Source organism: Equus quagga, chromosome 2 (assembly GCF_021613505.1).
Source record: "Equus quagga isolate Etosha38 chromosome 2, UCLA_HA_Equagga_1.0, whole genome shotgun sequence".
In the NCBI taxonomy this organism is placed as follows: Eukaryota; Metazoa; Chordata; class Mammalia; order Perissodactyla; family Equidae; genus Equus; species Equus quagga.
The window spans coordinates 78,135,072-78,150,674 of NC_060268.1; the positions used below are offsets into that span (position 1 = coordinate 78,135,072).

The window sequence follows — 15,603 nt, forward strand, 5'->3', positions numbered from 1 at the left end:
GGACCCATGCGGGAGTGGTCCCCATGCAGGAGTGGGACTCATGCAGGAGTGGGACCCATGGGGGAGTGGTCCCCATGCAGGAGTGGGACTCATGCAGGAGTGGGACCCATGGGGGAGTGGTCCCCATGCAGGAGTGGGACTCATGCAGGGGTGGGACCCATGTAGAAGTGGGCCCCATGAAGGAGTGGGACTCATGCAGGAGTAGGACCCATGCAGGAGTCATCCCCATGCAGGAGTAGGACCCATGCAGGAGTGGTCCCCTTGAAGGAGTGGGACCCATGTAGGAGTGGTCCCCATGAAGGAGTGGGACTCATGCAGGAATGGGACCCATGCAGGAGTGATCCCCATGAAGGAGTAGGACTCATGCAGGAGTGGGACCCAGGCAGGAGTGCTCCCCATGAAGGAGTGGGACTCATGCAGGACTGGGACCCATGCAGGAGTGGTCCCCTTGAAGGAGTGGTCCCCATGTAGGAGTGGGACTCATGCAGGAGTGGGGCCCATGCAGTGGTCCCCAGGCCAGTCAGCCCTACAGGAAGGAGCACTGTCAGCTGTGCTTGGTCAGCTTGGGGTCCACTGGAGTGGAGCCCCTAGGTGGATCGGAGCCCTCTCATCTGGGGAAGGATGGGTTCAGCTCCTGGGAAGGAGGGCTGTGGGGGGGCAGAGGAGCAAGCCAGCCATCCTAGACAAGCCGGAGCTCCAGAGCCCCACCTTGAGACATACTAGGACAGCAGCGTGAGATCAGGGTCCCCCTGTGTGGTCTCTGGGCTCACAGGGCTCAGGGTGGGTGAATCCTTGGGCTTCCAGCAAAGGAAGCAGGGACCGACCAGACATCTGACCCACCTGGGCCCCAGCTGCTCCGCTACAACCCCTCTACTCCAGGAAGGCCTCATTTCCTCCCATAGCTTAAGCTCTGATTTCTCTCAGGAGTGGTGATGCCTTCCCTTCTTCCTCTGTGTACAAATCTTCCCATCCTTAAAGCCCAGCCCCACTTTTCCACCTCCCATCTGAGCCATCCCCTTCCACCCCCACTGCCTCTGAAACCCAGTGGTGTTTGTAGTCATGGGGGGGACACTCAGCCAGGAGTCCCTAGTCTGCTTGGTGCATGGCACTCCTGTTCCCATCAGTGCCAGGAGGGTGGGCTGATGTCTGTTAATTTTTCTCTACCCCATCCCCCCAAGAGATTGACTAGCAGTCAACGACAGGAAAGAGGCCTGGCAGCAACACTTTGCCATGTCACCTAAGCCTGTGGGAACCCAGCCGTTAGCACTAATGCCTGGAGCCTCAGTCCTCTCAGCTGTAAAGCAGGAGTGGGACTAGCCATCCTGTACAGGAAAGGGTTGTCAAGCAGTAACAATCCAATGTGGATGATGACAATGACAATACTGATGACAGGTTACATTTATAAATAAATAAATTGACATTTATATTAAAGTAAACATTAATTTATAGTATGTTTATATTGATTTTTAAATAAATAAGTTATATTATTTCAGTGCTATGGATCTGGCTTCTCTCTTCTGGATGTTATAAAGCACTAAATAGAGAAAATATACCTAAACTTTAAATTTTGTTAAGTGAAGTAAAAGAAATTTTTCTTTGATGTCTTCTTTAGGAGAAGGCTTATGACATATCCTTGGGACACGTTATTTTTTCTAATAATGGATTAACTAATTTGTATTTATTCTCAACTGAGAAGTTGTATATTTTATAAATATGGTTTTAATCCTTGGGCACTGTTGGTGGGAATGTAAAATGGTGCAGCTGCTGTGGAACGGAGTATAATGCCCCTCAAAACATTGAAAATAAAATTATCCTGTGATCCAGCAATTCTACTTCTGGATGCATACCCAAAGAACTGGAAGCAGGGTCTCTAAGAGATATTTGTACACCTATGTTCATAGCAGCATGACTGAAAATAGCCAAAAGGAGGAAGGAACCCAAGTGTCCAAGGACAGATGAGTGGAAAACAGAATGTGGTCTGTGCATGCAGTGGAATATTATTCAGCCTTAAAAAGGAAGGAAACTCTGACACCTGCTACAACATACATGAACCAATGAAATAAGCCAGTCGTATACGCACAAAAATCCTGTATGATTCCACTTATATGACATACCTGGAGTAGTTAAGTTAATAAAGACAGAAAGTAGGATGGTGGTTGCCAGGGGCTTTGTGGGGGAGGGAATAGGGAGTTAATGTTTAATGTGTACAAAATTTCAGTTTTGCAAGATGAAAAATATTCTGGAGACGGATGGTGGTGATGGTTGCATGACAATGTGAATGCATTTAATGCCATTTAACTGTACACTTATGTTAAGATGGCAAATTTTATGTTACGTATGTTTTACCACAGTTAAAAAGTAAGAAATAGTAAGATTAGAAAATATGGTTCAAATAACTTTTTAGAAGTATGAGTATATATGTTAATTGTAGAGCAATTTAATTGAATTATATCTGTATGCACACACATTACAAATATACACTCACAAAAACCTGCAAGCACATGTATTTTACGAAATTGTATCATAGTGTATCTCCAGTTTTGTATCTTGGTCTATTTTTCTAACATATGGAAACATCATCTTTATCTTTAACTCTCTGGGTTTCAGGTTTGCAATGGTTTGGAACAGCCGAGGAAGCAGCAGCGCTCTGATCTCAATGGGCCCGTTGACAATAACAACACTCCGGAGGTAATTTTCTCCAGCGATGAGAGTTCCGGCCCAGAGCTCTAATGGTGGAGCTGCCCACCCTGTTGTGGTCTGCTCACATCTCCACAACGTTCTCTTCCCACATGGTGCCTGGTGGGAGGGAGTCTAGTCAGGCAAAGGAGGAGGAGATGAGGTCCCCTGGTCCTGGAGGAGGAAGGAAAGGCCCTTCTCTGCTGATTCAGCCCGACACTGTGGTGTGTTCAGGGGTGGCTGTTGGTGTGTGTGGGGGTCATTGGTGCTTCCTGATTTGACAGAAACTCATTCTATCTTGTGATCTGACAGTCATGTTCTAAACCAGGGTTTCTCAACAGTGGCACCATTGATATTTGGGGCCAGTTAACTCTTTATTGAGAAGGCTGTCCTTGGCACTGTCTGATGTTTGGAAGCATCCCTGGCCTCTACCCACTGGATGCCAGCAGCAACCCCCCCACCCCAGTTGTGACAACCAAAAGTGTCTACAGATGTTGCCAGATGTCTCCGTGGGGACAAAAATCCTGGTTTAGAACCATTGTTCTAAACCAACACCATGATTTTAAAAAACAATCCCAAATAAACTAACCTTGCCGTGATGCAGGTTGTTAAAATGAAGCCATAAGCAAATTATATCTGTTTTCTGGATAGCATAGTTTGGATGAGATTCTCTAACTTTGGTGAAATAACCATGGCCACCAAGGGAGTGGTGTCCAATCTCCTTTATCTTGGTTTTAAAGACGTGCCCTGGGAACTCTCATGCCCACCAATTGGAGAAATATCAGGTCATGTAGTCTCTACGCTCCCTGTAGCAGTGACATGCTAATCTGAGGGTCCCCAGATTTTAGATGATGGGCTTTTTTGTCCCAAGTTTTCCCTTGGGAATTGATTATATGTGCCCCTCCCAACCATCATGGTGCCTGAATGAGACTGGATTACTGCATGGAGCTGACTTCCTGGGAACACCAGTCAATCGAGGGGTTTAGCTTTTCATATTATGGTACTCATCTTAGCCTAGATCTGATGGGCCATCTGCTTACAACTGTTGCATGTTTTGTTTTTTTCATATTTCCTAACAGACAAAGAAGGTGGCATCATTTCCAAGTTTTGTGGCTGGTAAGTGGCTTTGAATTTTATCTCTCAAGGGGCAGTTGCATTTTTATGTCAAAGCAAATGGTACTTTTACTTCTGATTCCCTCCGGTAAAGTGTGTTTAGAAAGCGCACCTTCCAGGGGAAGAGAGTGCTCTGACAAGGCGAGGTGCTTGGGCATGTGGTTATTTGAGGGCTGCCTAAGCCCACATTGGGGAGCAGGGGGAGTTGATTAGGGAACAGGAGACCATCCCATCTAATTACACCCTCAGTTATAGCCTCACACATGACACTGATGATTGAATTAATAGATTGAAATGTGTCTGTATAAGCAGCTAATTATGATCTAAAACTTTTGATTAGGGTGGATATAATTGTATCCAAATTCAGGCTGTTATTCTTTTTTTAGACTCTTCATTTTCCTTCACTCTCTCATCTTTTTTGAGGGGGTTAATAGTGCATTTCAACATTCAATTAAAAAAACTGATTGCTCTGTTCTGTATCACTTTTTTGGTGTGGGGAGCATGCCTGCTTGGCTGTGGGTGGAGCCATTGTCTGACGTGCGTCAGGTAACGTCGGGGGTCCTTTAGGAGGTCGTCTAACAACACAGTAAAGGGCCTCTTAAGTATGATCTTTCTGTTTGCCAGGAGGGTGTTTCCTGCACTTGCTAGTGTGTTATAGTACACCATGTGAAGTTTATTAATCCTTTCAGTAAGGTAGTAATTAATTTTTATGGATATTTATGGAAGGAAGGTAAATTAATCTTCAGAAATAAGAGACTTTAAACCTTTCCTACCCTGATTTTTTTAAATTGAACAACTGCAGCTTGGGGAACTGAAGCCCCCGAATTCCCCTTCAAGGGATGAGTTTGAACCAGGCTAACCCAATTCAAACTGGTTAAAAGTGAATCCACTGGCTCACCCGATTGTAACTGGTTCAGCATTATATTGGGTCACTCTTGCTCAAACTGGGTAAAGTCCACTTTTGAACTGTCGAAACCAATATTATACAATTCAAATAGATTTGACTGCATTTTGACCAATTCAAATAGGCTCAAATGGGATTTTCCCAGCAGTTTGCATGTGGTTTTAGGTAAGTTTTAGCTGGTTGAAACTGGATCAAACTGATTTTCATCAGGTCACAACAGGTTATGATGATTCTAACCCAAATGGCTAGTTGTGATTTTTCAGAACCTAATGATTTGCAGGAAGAGAGCACTCCCACCATATCCCCCAACTGTAGGGTTTGAGTAGTTCCTGATTTATGGGGCTCACCATCTCATAAAAAGGGGAAGATGCAGCACATCCAGGACCATTTTCCTTGGCGGTCAGAATGTCAGGCTGGGGGTGTGCCCAGCACACTGTTCCAGTGAGGTAGACTCCTGTGGATCCAAGAAGCTCACTTTTCAGCATATCACAGCATCATTTGGGCAGAACTCCCTCAAATCGTCTAGGAGAATGATTTGGACATTAACCTCCCCTGGCTCTTGAATCAGCCTCTTACCTGCAGGGGAGGGGGGTGAAGAAGGATGAGGAGGCAGTGTCAATGCCTGGGAGCCCTGGGCAGTCCCTCTAGCTGCTAGCATTCTGGAGGACTCACTTCTCTATACCAGCTCTGACTGTTCTAAACCAAATCAAAACAAAGTTGGGGGCCTCAAACCAATTCAGACTGGCTAAAGCTGCTTGTGACCAGCTCACGCCAGTGTGGACAGCCTTAATTTAGTTTCCTGTAGGAGAGAAGCCCCTTGATTGTTATGAAAATATAGACACCTTTAAGCAAAAGTACATGCCTGGTCATTGTTAGTGCTGTTGAGTCAATTCCAACTCCTAGCGCCCCTGTGTACAGCAGAGCAGAACCCTGCCTGGTCTTTTTGCGCCATCCTCTTGCCTTCCGGTGCTATATCAGACAATGCTCTGCTGTTATTCATAGGGTTTTCATGCCCAATTTTTTCGAAAGTAGGTGGCCAGGTCCTTCTTCCTAGTCTGTCTAGTCTGGAAGCTTCGTGTGCCCACCGCTAGTTTCAGTGTCTGCCCACTCATGCCCAGTGTTAACTTCATCTACTCCCCAACCCTCCCAGATTATTCTAAAGCAAATCTCAGACCTCACATATCCTCTTTAAATGTTTCACCTATGTATCTCTAAAAGAGAGTAACTCTATTTTTAAAAGTAATTCAAATGCTATTATGACAACTAAAATTAACAGTCGTGTCTTTATATCCTGAAATTCCCCAGTCAGGGTTTGCATGGCTCCAGCTCCAGTGTGCTTATCTGAATGGGGCTCCAGATAAGGGCTGTGCACTGAGATTGGCTCATATAGTTCCCGATTTCTTTCATGTCTCTTATTGTATAGGTTCTCCATCCATCTTTCTCTTTTCTCTCTTAAAATGTTTTTGTTGATGTTGTTGGGGAAGAATCTGCGTCATTGCCTGGAGAGTTCCCCGCGGTCTGGATTTTGCAGGTTGCATCCTTGTGTTGTTGTTTAACATGTTCCTCTGTCCTCTGGGTCCTGTGAAACGTGTGTTTAGATCTTGTTCGAGGCTTGATCAGATTCAGTTTGGTTGTTTGGGGCAAAAAAACCTTCATAGATATTGTTATCTTCTTCCATCAGGAGGCACATGCTGTCTGGTTGTCTCTTTTTTTCTAATATTACCAGCCATTAATGATCTTTGTCTAGATCCATTAATTGGTTAGCACTTACAGAATGATGGTATTCTAATTCCATCATTTCTTCTTCATTGATTAGCTGGAGTTAATCTAGGCAGAGAAACTTTCCGTCATTAAGAATTTGGTTACCTTGAGTACAGTTTGTATAGGAAAAACAGGTTAAGTACTTGATTCCTTCTCTTTACTTAAAAATTTTATAAAATTAATGTTTCCTTAACAGCTTCTAGAGATAACCAGTGATGTTTTATATAGTACCATCTGGAACTCTCGGGTTGAAACGTGGTGTATTTCAGTGAATTGTAGATGTCGTCCTTATTGATGCTTAGGTTGTCTCATCCTTGGCCAGTGGGAGCTTCTTTAGGTTGGTTCCTGAATCCTGTCAGTGTGAGCCCAGTTGTCTTTGATAGCCTCCTTGTTTTCTGGTGTGACTAGGTATTCCAGGCTCATCTTAAACATTTCTTGCTTCAGAACTAGAACAAGCTATTTCTTCAAGGATCCCTGGGAAGTCATAGTTATAGGCCAGAATCTGGGCATGGTGGGTGGTCATTGCTACTGAATTGGCCAGAGGGGTAGGAAATATATATATGTGGTAGGGAGATGGTCCCCAGTGAGCCTCACCTCCTGGTATTTATGATCTTGGGTGATTCCCTTCCCTTGAGAGTAGGTTGGGCTTATTGACTCACTTGTAGTGAATAGAATATGTCAGAAGGGATGGTATGTCACTTCCAACGTTAGGTTATAAAAAGACTATGACTTCTTTCTTGCTCTCTTGCTTGCTCTGAGAGAAGCAACATGCCATGTTGTGAGTGGCCCTTTCAAACCCTCACATGGCATGAGGACTGACGTCTCCGGCTGACAGCCTCATAGGTGAACATGGAAGTGGATCCTCTACTATTCAAGTCTTAAGAAGGCTGCAGCTCCGATTGACACCATGACTACAGCCTTGAGAGGGACCTGAGCCAGAGGCACCCAGCTAAGCTGCACCTGGATTTCCAACCCACAGAAACTGAGAGAATAAATGTCATTTTAAGCTGTTGTTATGCATACCTATAGATATCTAATATACTGTATGTTTTCAAGATGAAATGCACCATGATTCATGCTGATATTTCATCAGGACTGTAGGGTTTTTACATTTGTACCTTCTTTTTCCTATGCCCCAAATCCCCTTCTCAAGGACACCAACATAATTCTACTTTGTTTTATTCCCGTAATCATGCAACAGTCTCAATAACAAGACCAACATTGCCAGGGATGTACAACCATAGATATAGTCCAAGATTTATTTGCATTGACCTTTGTCTTTAGCGTATAGCCTGCGAGGGATGTACCATCAAATTAGTGTGGTTTAAAATCATTCAGAATAGTTCTTCTCTTTGTAATTATGTCGCAACTGGATGCACATTTAGATTCGTTTTTCTTTTAATTCTTAGGAATTTGTTTTTCATTTAATTTTGTTTTATAATTATATAAAATACTTACGTGGTTAAAAAGTCAAATATACAAAACAGGATATTTGCAAAGATGTCTAGTTTCTTTCCATGTTATCCCTCCCCCCATCCTTTTTTCCCACTATAGATAACCATTTTTAGCATTTTACATATTTTTACTGTAAGCGTGTTTTCTCCTTTCTTCCAGGTAAATGGTAATGAGTTATACACCTTTTTTTCTATCTTACTTTTTCACGTAATACTAAATCCTGGAGATTATGCTAAAGTTCCACCTGTACAGGGCAGTATATGGAGGTACACTGGAGGCTGCTGGGCAAACCCCACCGTGTGGATGGATGTCCCTGTGCAGGAACGTTTGAGTGGTGTCCAGTTTTTTCTGTTACAGATAGTGCGGCAGTGAGTGGCCTCCTGCATATGCCTTTTCCTATTTTTGCCAGTTTTTGTATTCATTCTGCTTTTTCTGGGAAGTAATTCTCCCGAGCACAAGCATCTGTCTAGGACCTATCTTGGGCAGATCTGTGTACCCTTTTGAGCTTGGCTTTGACCTTCCTCCCTTGACTCCCTGTTATCACCTCTCTTCTTCTCTACAGCTAGTGACTTTATCTTGCTCCTTGGGTGTCTAAAGTGCCACACTGTGGAACTCTCAAAGCCTTTCCTTCACTGACCACCCAGCCTGTCCTGCAGACTCAGGCACGGCCTCTCCCTGGTGACTGTCCCATGGCTCTGGTTTTTCAGACAAAGCCATCTCTTTTATATCAGCCTTACAGGGTCACCTTTAACAGTGGCTCCTAGGAGGCACAGCTCATGGCAGTATTGGGGTGTCCAGCTCTGGGACAGGCTCGCGCAGTAGGGGAGGCATTTGGGGCAGGCAGAACCATTCCAGGGCCCCGGGACCACGCCCCAGGGCTCTGGGTAGAAGTTCTGACCTGAGATCCAGGGTCACGACTCTGACGTCCCTGCCTGCCTCTTCTTCCCATTCTAGACCTGCCTTCCCAGGGCTAGCTCCTACACTGATTTGGGCAGCTTGCCTGGCATGTAGCCTCAGCACTCCTCTGCCTGTTCCCGGCCTCTCCTTCTCTTCACGTCCCATCAGGGCCGTGGCCCCTCCTGCCAATTGTGGACAAGTTCCCCTCTGCACTTTGGAACCTCACCCAGTCTGAGGTCTTTTCTCCTATATCTTCCACTCTTTCCTCCGCTGGCTTCTGAGCTTGTCTGTCCTGTCCTGTATCTGTCCACAGCCGTCACTCACCCTTCCTCTTCTTCTTAATCGGAATTTGGGAAGGGTGCCCTCATTCTACACACCTCCCCCACACTCCTCAACCCACTCGCTGGCTCCTGGCCAGGTCTCCTCCAAAATAGCTCTCCAAGGTCACTGCTGGCTTCCTTGTCACTGTGCCCAGTAAGCATGAGGGCTCCTTTGTCCTCCCGCCAGCGTGGGCACAGCTGGGTGCGCCTCCCTTTCTGAGGCCTTCCTGTTGCTGGCCTCCCTCCGCCCTCTGTGTCTGCACTTCTTCACCCCTTTTGCTGGTTGACTTTCCACTGCCTGGGCATAGTGTGTCAGAGCTCGGCAGAGCCGGGTCCTGGGCCCTCTCTCCAGCTGGCCCCTCACCCTTGACAGTTCTCCCATGTCTGCGGCTTCACTTGGCACAACACACAGTTCGCAAGGACTCCTGGGCTTCTTTCGGAAGACTCCCCGGTTACTGCAGCTGAACTTGCCTAGAATGCCTACCCCCATGCCGAGTCCTCTCCCAGGGTCCTTTCCTCAGTGAACAGCAGCTTTGTCCATCCAGTCCTGCAGCCCACTTTCCAGCCCTCCTTGTCCTCCCCTTGTATTCCACTGCACCTTCCAGTCCTGTTGATCGAACCTCCAGAATGAATCTAGTCTGTCGCTGTCTCTCCATCCCCGTTGTCACCCTGGTCCACACCATCATCATTGTTCTCTTGCCAGGACAGCTGCGGTGGCCTCCCAGCAGCTCTCCCTTCTTCCTCTCTGCTGTTTGCCTCTCTGCAGCCAGAGTTCCTTTCTAAAGGCAGAGTGGTCAGGCACTTCCCTGACCGATGTCCTGTTGTGATGGTCCTTGGTGTGACCTCTGGGTCCTCACATCTGGCTGGTACTTTCTCTGCAGCGTTGACTTGTTCCAATTGCCCCCCCCCCCCCCCCCCCCCCATACATAGGCAGTTTGCCACATATGAACTCTTCTAAGGTGCTATATTCCCTGCCACCCCTGGGCCTTTGTACTTGCTCTTGCCTCAGCCAGGAAAGCTCTCTCTTCCTTTCCCTTTATGGCTTGTTGCTACCTTTTCATCCTTCAAACCTCAGTTCAAAGGGCAGCCACTCCCAAATTCCTCCTGGGGGCAGGCTCCCCTGTTGCTTCTTCCTCAGTACTATGTCCTTCCTTCATGTCATTTACCACGGGCCATCCTGATGCATTTATCTTGTGACTGTGGGACTGACGTCAGCCTGCAAGCTCCATGTTTTCTGTCATAGCACAGCTCCTTACGTGGGAGCTCAAAAATGCTTAGTACCTGAACTGGTGATGGCGATCTTGGGCATAGTCATTTGAGCCCATGTGGACTGTCCTTATTTGTAAAAATAGAACACTGAGGTCTGCTTTGGGGGGGTTGTTGAGGAGCAGGTAGAACTACACCCTTGTTCTAGAGAGGTCTGGTTTCTCTGGGGGGCTGCACTCCACTGCCTTCCATCCACCTTGTGCTCCAGCTCCACCCAGCTGCCCCTCCAAGATCCCAGGGAGAAGCAGGCACAGGTTACTGAGGCCACCTGGGGTCAGGCCTCTAGTTGGAAGCCTCTGTCCACAGCCACCTTCAGGACAATTTCCCCCACAGTGGCAGGGACGAGGCCTCCATGGCGTGCCTCTGGGACCTTCCACCCCTTCTCTGTTCAGAGAGCTCGGCGGGGTCTCGGGCTCTACAATGGGCATTTCAGATGGGGGCTTCCAGCCTCCAGCAGGGAAGAACCTGGAGCGCCTTATTCTTCCTGTCCAAGCTGTGCTGACACATCCCACATATGCTTGTGTGAGCGTAGTATATGTCGTAAAAGGAAAATAAAAAGGAGAAATTGCTCTCTGGGGAGACAGCATCTCCTTTAAACCTCTGTCTTTATTCTTTTGTTGTTCTGTCTCCCTCTGGTGGTCTCAGCTTAGGGTTAGTTCAAGAGTTGAGCCGAATAAGAACAGTTTATACTCGAACAGGTAGGACCAGCTGCTTTAGTGCTGGAATGGAGCTGTTTGGTTTTTGGTTCTGCATTTTGTGCTTGGAGTAAAGAGCTGTGTCTGTGAAACTGAACCCACCCCCCCATTGGCCACTCTTCTCTGCTTCTTCCTTCCCTAGGATGTGTGCAAGTGGGAGTAGGTCTGACTGGCAGGCAGGATGCTGGAGGCACTGGGGCAGGTATTATTTCCTATTTAAAAAAGAGCAAGGCAGGAATGACAAGAACCCCCTGGCCGAGGCTGGCGTCTGTTGGAGTTGTAATGAAGACCTGGATCCTTCATTGGCCTCTTTCCGGGGAGCTGGTGTCCATGCATGTGGGTTGTGGACCTCACTGCCTGGGATGGGGCGCCCTTCACACATAGGAGTCTGTGTCCTCAGATGGACGCCAGATCTGGTGGGGCTCCCTGTGGGGGAGATGGGGCCAGCCTTTAATAAATCTCCTCAGGGACATGGATTGAAACAGGATCGTGGACCTCAGAAGGGTCTGGTCACTGACCAAGGTCAGCTTGAGGAACTGGCAAAGGGAGAGTTCAAAGACAGCGGCCTGCAGTGGAAGGCGAGGAGTCCATTCAGAAGGGAAGACCTCTCCCCCACCCCAGGAACAGGGCCCCATATGCACCCCCCACCTCACAGATGGGATGTGAGGACATTTGCCGTGGACCAGGCCCTGAGCACTGGCTGAAGATGTGGGGTGCTGGTTACCCCAGGACTACTGGGACCCCTGGACTTTCCTGCAGAACAAAGTGACGCCATCTGCTGGTCAGTTACTGTCACTGTACTTAGGGCACCCTGTGAGGTGACCCTCCTCAGTTGAGGATTCTCAGAAGCACACTCACTGGAGAGAACGAGGCCTGAGGGGAGGATGGTGTGAGATGAACACGGACTTCTTTAGTCAGAGGCCCCGAGGGGCGGGGTGCAGGAGCCACCCTGTGATTGACGCCGCCCATTCTCTTTGTTGGGGGTGGCCTCTGCCTCCCCATAGCTGGTGACAGGCCCTGGTGCACCCACAGTATATGCTGTTGATGGAGGGAAGGGAGGGGTTCCTGCACCGTGTGTCCCCCAACCCCTGCAGCCATGCCCAGCTGGGAGAAGGTTTGTCATCTCTAGGGCAAGAGCCTGAGAGGGAAGGAGCAGCCTGATTTGACCCTGGCATGGAGCCCTGCAGGGGTCAACTGGGGCTTTGTGAAGAGTCAGCCCCTGGCTGAGAAGACGTGTGCTGGCCTGTGTCTCTCAGAGGGCTTTGCTCCTGAGATGGCAGTGGAGGGGGTTTTGTCTGCTGGAGATCAGGTGTTCCCAAACTGGCTGCTTGTCAGTGTGACCTGGCCCGTGTGTGAAGTCTGGATTCCTGGACCCCACTCTGGGTTCATTGAAGTGGACCCTCTGGGGTGGGGTCGGGGACTCTGCAGGCCCCTCACACTCTGCACAAGATTCTGGGCACAACTGGGGCTGCTTCAGCTCTCTCTCTCCCCCCTCCCTCCCTCCTCAGATGGCTTCAGCTTCAGGTGTTTTAAATGACCTGCCACCTCCCACTGCCCTGTTGGGTATGTTCAAACCACTTTTTACCTGCAGCCAGAGGTTCCAGATGTTGTTGATGATGGAGCCCGCCATCTGGGATATGGCCAACTTTGGGTCTGGTCCCTGATCAGTCACTTAATATCAGCGTAACCATAGCGTCCCTCTGCCCTGCCAGCCTCAGTGCCCTCCCATGCAGCCTGCCCACGAGGCCGAGTGAGCACATGAACTGCCCGTGGGCACTGCATCTGTCCTTGCTGCTGCCTCCCTCACCTGGTGCCCAGGCCCTGCCTTATCCATGGGCTGTGACTTGTCTTCTGAGCTAGATGCAAATACAAACGAAGAATTCATCGATGAATGTCTTGCATTTTATATGCTTTTAGCATTTATAAACCCCTTACTAGCAATCTTATCTTTGCAAAAATCCAGTGGAGACAGAAATCAGGAATTTTCCCCCCATTTTGCTGGTGAGAAAATTGAAGCAAAAGAAAAAAAAAATTGGGTCACTCTCCCAAGGGCAGAAAGCCTTGGGGAGCAGGGCTGATAGAAGAGCTCAGACTCAGCCTGGGTCTCCAATCCCCGGGTCAGCCCCCCATGACCCCAGAGAGGTGTCCCTGCCTCCCTTCAGATGTCTGGCACCTGAGAGGGTTTCGCTTTACCTGAACACCCCACAAAACACCGTCCTTGACAGGTGTGGTGTCCCTTCCTGTTGTGTGCGTCTCCGTTCACCCGTTTGCTATGAGAGCAGCCTTTCCTGTCATCAGTCCAGATGGTGTCACAGTCACCTTGCCCCATGTTTGCTTCCTGCCCCAGTTCTCATCCTCTGAAAAGACCTTGCCTCTGAGTTTGCTTTGTTCACAGGACTCGAGGTGTCCTGAGAGAGAGCATCTCCTTGCCTTGTTCCCCTTACTGTCCCAGCCCCCAGGACACAGCCTGGCCCCCAGTGTTGACCAGTGGGAGGTGGGGGGGTGCCTTCCTTCTGCTGCAGAATTGGGGAGAGGGCGAGGACCATTGCCCAGCCCACTCAGCGCTCCCTTCGGTATTAAGATACACACGACTATAACATGATTTGGTGCACCGTCCTCTGGGCCTGGTCTGCCCCTGCCACGCCGTGTCCTGGGTCCAGGTGAGTGGGTTCCTGCGTTGGGGACTGGCGAGTCACAGGCTCAGAAGCAGGGCCTCTCTCCTCTTCTTGTCTAAGGAGGTTCTCTGAGAGGCCTTAGCGCAGCAGTGGGCCCCTTCACAAGCCAGTCACAGAGCTGGGCCACCTTCTAGCAGCTGGGGTGCCAGACCACCCACTGCCCTGGTTACGTCCCTCTCTCAGGTCTCAGCACTGTCTTCAGAACTGATCTCTCTGTCTACTCTGGTTTGGGCTTATGGTAATATGGGTGCTTTGCAACTTTCATAATTTAAAGTAGCTGCCCATGGAAATCATTACTTCTGCTCTGTCCCCAGAAAGGGTCACATTGTATCCATAGGCCTGGCTCCCTGTCAGGAGCACAGGCCCAGTTATAAGGTGTATGACCCTGCAGGACCAGAGACACAACTGCTGCCCTTACGTTAGATGCTGTGCCAACATGCACATGTGTGCGTGCTTGTGCACACATGTTTGTGTGCATGTCAGGGGGTGCTCACCGACCTGTGATGGACCTTTGGTGAGATGAGCAGGACTGGGAGGGCTTCCTGAGAGTCCTGTGGGACTAAGGTCCTGCTACCCAGGTTATTCTCTCCCACCAGAGCCAGCTCCAACTTGGAGGCCAGAGTGGGTGGCCAAGGAGGAATGTGGCTAAGACAGGGGTGGATGAGAAGGCACCGTCCCACAACAGAGAGGACAGCAGCTTGCACTGACATTTGGGGAAGATGACAGTAACAATAGGATGAGAAACCCGTGATCTGAACATTCACCAGGGGTCCTTGTGCTTTCCTTGGGTTGCCTTTTTAAACCCTGAAAGGGTGAGCTTGCAAACCTGACCGAAGTTAGGGTGCCCCCAGGCCCTCTAGCTGGCCCTGGCTCCTGCTCCCACCCCTGCCTTCACACCCCCCTCATCCCCTCACCCAAGGCTGCAGAGTACTTTGACCACCACACCCGCTGCTGCTCTCCAGGCAGGCCTCCGCCATGTCCAGGATGTCGGCAATGTGGGTGGAGCTTTCCCAGAGACCTAGACGTGGTGGGAGGCCACACTGAGGGCAGCTCTCTCCCTCTAGGCCCAGGCGCAACATGGTCGCTGAAGGAAAGGGGCCTCACTTTCCCATGTCTGCCCCATGAGACCTAAGACTCTAGAAGGGACCCCCCAAACTTGGTTCTGTAGCGTGAGATACTTCTTTCTTCCAGACACGATGACACAGGTGGGGCTGGATGAGGGCTCTGGGACTTCAGATGTGTGAAGTCCTTGCCACTCAACTGTGGAAGTGACCAGAGTGTCCATCTGTGGGGAAGGGCCAGGGGGCCCCTGCGGCATCAGTGGCTTCTGCAGACAGGGATGGGGGGCTTGGAGGCTGTGGGGTGGGGACTTGGGCTTGGTTCCCTGAGGGTCTGGTAGAGGCTTCCACGAGTCTTATCAAAGATCACTGGAGCAAGCCACCTGAGGACACAAGAGAAGGGGGTTCATCCTCTGGGGGCTGCGGGCAAGGCTGTCAGGGTCAGTGGGGAGAAAGGGAGGGGGCCCCCAGTGCAGTAGCACCACGATGGGAGGAACATCCCTGGAGCCGAGCCACCAGGTGGGGAGCTGACCTGGGCGTTCCTAAGTTGGGACCTGCCAGGGCCCATTATTACTAAGATTAGCTTTCTTTTAAACTTCAGAATACTCCACCTTGTTCTAAAGCACTTTATGAAATCGTGTGACTTTTTATAGTGTGCCGGTACGAAGGAAACTACATGCTTTTCTGTGTCTGCAGTTTCCCAGTGTAGGTGATGTGTGAGCCGGGTACACATTTTCGGGCTGACAGTTTTAGACTGCTGGACACACGCTGTCACCAGTTTGG

General features: G+C 49.3%; 1 protein-coding gene across 5 annotated transcripts in view; it reads left to right on the forward strand.

Annotated features, from left to right (window-relative positions):
- APBA2 (amyloid beta precursor protein binding family A member 2) overlaps positions 1-15,603 on the forward strand; it is a 233,727-nt gene that overhangs the window by 188,604 nt on the left and 29,520 nt on the right. For all 5 annotated transcript variants that reach the window (XM_046650735.1, XM_046650728.1, XM_046650742.1 and 2 more), the window contains 2 exons: positions 2,608-2,688; positions 3,756-3,792. In XM_046650735.1, coding sequence (XP_046506691.1) covers positions 2,608-2,688; positions 3,756-3,792 — 118 coding nt within the window. The remainder of the gene's footprint in view (positions 1-2,607; positions 2,689-3,755; positions 3,793-15,603) is intronic.